The following is a 3,858-nucleotide window of genomic DNA, read 5'->3' as shown; positions in this document are numbered from 1 at the left end:
TTCAACTACAACACACTCTCAATCACTTCATCCAAGTCATTGAGCTAGATTGCAAATAGGTGAGCACATTTACAAAAGGGAAGAGGCTGCAGTGGGATAGCAGCAGGAAATCAATGGGCTGAATGGATTCTCCCATTGCAACCCAGGGTAAAGATATTTTGCCAGCATCAAAGATGGCCCGGCGGCGTGGTGCGCACGCGCAATGCCAGCTCGGCCCTTTTTTTGCCAGGATGTCGACGTCGCATCCGCCTTCCCCCCTTCTTCGCCGCTCACAAGATGGCGGACGCCGAGAGCAACGGAGGCGTCTCGGCGACGGCCGAGGGAGACGGAGAGGCCGGGCGAGTGGACAGTTCGCCCAGCGGGCCGGCGCCTCCGCCTCCTTCTTCGACGGTGGCGGCCGAGGAAGCGCAAGCCGAACTGAAGAAGAAAAGTGAGAAGTGGCGGCGCCGCGTCCAGCGCTCCGGCTGCGAAGACAAGATGGCCGCCGTCAGCACTGTGTCGCTGGTCACGTGGGGGAGGGGGGGGTTGGCTGGGATGTGGTGATTGACGCGGCGGCGCACCAATGGGGAGCCGAGGGTGGCCTCGGGGGTGGTTCCGTTGTCAATCTGATGCTGTCGGGGTGGGGGGGGGTGTGGGCTAGTTGATTGACGCGGTGCCGCCCAATCGGGAAGGGCCTCCGCCGACCGGGGACCAATGAGGAGGCCGCTTGCAGCCCAGAGGACGGGTCGGAAGCTCGTAGCTCTTTTCTCGCGTGCGGGGAAGCGGGGGGGGGGGGGGGGGGGGGGTTGTGCGGAGGTGATAGACATGCTGGCCGACCAATCAGGTGTCAGCGTTTGCCGCTCCTGTCCAATGGGGGCGTCGAGCGGTGTTGCTGCACCTCAGAGCTCTGCAATCTCTCTCCATTCATATAATACTCTGCACACTAACCTTTTGTGACTCATGCACTAGGACACCCAGATCCCTCTGTACCTCAGAGCTCTGCAATCTCTCACCATTTAGATAAGAGGCTTCATACTAACCTTTTGTGATTCATGCACTAGGACACCCAGATCCCTCTGGCCCTCAGAGCTCTGCAATCTCTCACCATTTAGATAATATTCTGCACACTAACCTTTTGTCACTCATACACTAGGACACCCAGATCCCTCTGCACCTCAGAGCTCTGCAATCTCTCACCATTTAGATAATACTCTGCGCACTAACCTTTTGTGATTCATGCACTAGGACACCCAGATCCCTCTGCATCTCTCAGAGCTCTGCAATCTCTCACCATTCAGATAATACTCTGCACACTAACCTTTTGTGATTCATGCACTAGGACACCCAGATCCCTCTGTACCTCAGAGCTCTGCAATCTCTCACCATTTAGATAATATTCTGCACACTAACCTTTTGTGATTCATGCACCAGGACACCCAGATCCCTCTGCATCTCTCAGAGCTCTGCAATCTCTCACCATTCAGATAATACTCTGCACACTAACCTTTTGTGATTCATACACTAGGACACCCAGATCCCTCTGCCCCTCAGAGCTCTGCAATCTCTCACCCTTCAGATAGTAAGCTTCTCTTATATTCTTCCTGCCAAAATGGACAATTTCACATCTGCCCACACTATGCTCCGTTTGCCAGATCCTTGCCCACCCCATTTAACCTGCCGATATCTTTTTGTAGCCTCTTTACGTCCTCTTGATAATTTACTCTCCTACCCTATCTTTGTGTCGTCACCAAATTTCGCCGCCACTCCTTCGGTTCCTTGATCCCAGTCATTTATATAAATTGTAAAAGGCTGAGGCCCCAGCGCTGATCCCTGTGGTGCACCCCTCGCTACATCCTGCCCACCCAGAAAAAGACCCACTTATGCCTACCCTCTGCTTCCTGTTAGCCGAGCCAATCTTCTATCCACGCCGATATGTTAACCCCCCCTACACCCCGCGCTTTTAGTACCTGCCCTAACCTTTGATGTGGGACCTTATCCAATGACATTGAAATCTGAGTACAGCACATCTATCACTTCCCCTTCATCCACAACACACGTGACTCCTTCAAAGAACTGCGATGAATTCGTTAAACATGATTTCCCTTTCACAAAACCGTGTTGACTCTCCCCAATTGCCTTGAATTTTCCTATGTGCCCCGCTATAACATCTTTAATCGTAGCTTCTAACATTTTCCCTACAGTGGGTGTTAGGCTCACCGGCCTGTAGCTTCCTGCTTTCTGTCTCCCTCCCTTTTTGAGTGGCTCGAGGGATGGGCGGAGAGCGGCTGGAGGGAGTGGAGGAGAGCGGCTCAGGCTATGGGAGGAGAGGGGCTTGAGGGATGGGCGGAGAGCGGCTCGGGCTATGGGAGGAGAGGGGCTGAAGGGATGGGAGGAGAGGGGCTGGAGGGATGGGAGGAGAGGGGCTGGAGGGAGTGGAGGAGGGGGGCTGGAGGGATGGGAGGAGAGGGGCTGGAGGGCTGGGAGGGGAGGGGCTGGAGGGATGGGAGGAGAGCTGCTCGAGGGATGGAGGGGAGGGGCTCGAGGGGTGGGAGGAGGGGGCTCGAGGGATGGGAGGAGAGGGGAGGGGCTCGAGGGATGGGAGGGGAGGGGCTCGAGGGATGGGAGGGGCTCGAGGGCTAGTAGCTCGAGCAAAAGGAGGGGGGTAGCTCGAGCGATAGTAACTCGGAAGTGGGGGAGCAGGTCGAGGGCGGGGAGGAGAGTCGGCTGAGGGAAAGAAGAGCTCGAGGGAGAGCAGCTTGAGGGAATAGAGGAGAGCAGCTTGAGGGATAGTAGGTCGTGGGAAGGGGGAGAGTTGGGGGTCAAGGGAAGAGAGGAGAGTAGCTCGAGGGGGACGAGAGTGGGTCGAGGGGAAGGGGAGAGTGGGTCACGGGAAAGGGGAGAGTAGGTCAAGGGAAAGGAAAAGTAGGAGAGTAGCTCGAGGGGGAGGAGAGTGGGTCAGGTAGGGCAGGAGAGTGGGTCGAGGGAAAGGGGAGAGTAGGTCAAGGGAAAGGAAAAGTAGGAGAGTAGCTCGAGGGGGGGGAGAGTGGGTCAGGTAGGGCAGGAGAGTGGGTCGAGGGAAAGGAGAGAGTAGGTCGAGGGAAAGGGGAGAGTAGGTCGAGGGAAAGGGGAGAGTAGGTCGAGGGAAATGAAAAGTAGGAGAGTAGCTCGAGGGGGAGGAGAGTGGGTCAGGTAGGGCAGGAGAGTGCGTCGAGGGAAAGGGGAGAGTAGGTCGAGGGAAAGGAGAGAGTAGGTCGAGGGAAAGGGGAGAGTAGGTCGAGGGAAAGGAAAAGTAGGAGAGTAGCTCGAGGGGGAGGAGAGTAGGTCAGGTAGGGCAGGGGAGTGGGTCGAGGGGAAGGGGAGAGTAGGAGAATAGCTCGAAGGGGGAGGAGCGGTGTGGGTCTAGGGAGAGGTGAAGAGTTTGAGGGAGCGCGGTTGGAGTGCAGTGCGAGTGGAGTTTGAGGGGACGGGGAGATCAAGAGGAAGCACAAAGGTGGCGTTGAATTCCAAAAGATAACGGAGGGAGTGCCCGATAGTTTTGGGGGCTGGGGGAGTGAGGAGGAGAGACGGGATTGGGGGGAGGTAGGGGTGGTGGGGGATGCGTGAACGGAAGGGGAGGGGGTCCCCGACGGTGGCGAGGGGGGCTTGGGGCCGGGAGGGAGATGGAAGGGAGTCCGTGATGCATCCTGACCTACACTGCCAGCCCCTTCATGGTGTCTCTTGTCTTCCCTGCTGTGTCTCCCCCCCCCCCGCCCCCGCAGTTGACGTGCTACTGAAGGCCGTGGGCGACACCCCGATCATGAAGCAGAAGAAGTGGGCAGTGGAAAGGTCACGGACCATCCAGGGACTCGGCCAGTTCATCAAAAAGTTCCTCAAGGTTGA

At 57.1% G+C, this 3,858-nt stretch overlaps 1 protein-coding gene across 2 annotated transcripts in view; it reads left to right on the top strand.

Annotated features, from left to right (window-relative positions):
- Positions 1–259: 259 nt before the first annotated feature.
- Positions 260–3,858, top strand: part of atg12 (ATG12 autophagy related 12 homolog (S. cerevisiae)) — a 5,394-nt gene continuing 1,795 nt past the window's right edge. For both annotated transcript variants that reach the window (XM_041182654.1, XM_041182653.1), the window contains exons 1-2: positions 260–430; positions 3,738–3,858. The exon at positions 3,738–3,858 is cut by the window's right edge and continues 16 nt beyond it. In XM_041182654.1, the coding sequence (XP_041038588.1) occupies positions 277–430; positions 3,738–3,858 (275 nt within the window). In that variant the 5' untranslated portion in view covers positions 260–276. The remainder of the gene's footprint in view (positions 431–3,737) is intronic.

Source organism: Carcharodon carcharias, unplaced genomic scaffold (genome assembly GCF_017639515.1).
Source record: "Carcharodon carcharias isolate sCarCar2 unplaced genomic scaffold, sCarCar2.pri scaffold_973_ctg1, whole genome shotgun sequence".
Classification (NCBI taxonomy): domain Eukaryota; kingdom Metazoa; phylum Chordata; class Chondrichthyes; order Lamniformes; family Lamnidae; genus Carcharodon; species Carcharodon carcharias.
The sequence above is the reverse complement of the archived record's forward strand: the minus strand, read 5'-3'. Positions and strand labels throughout refer to the sequence as shown.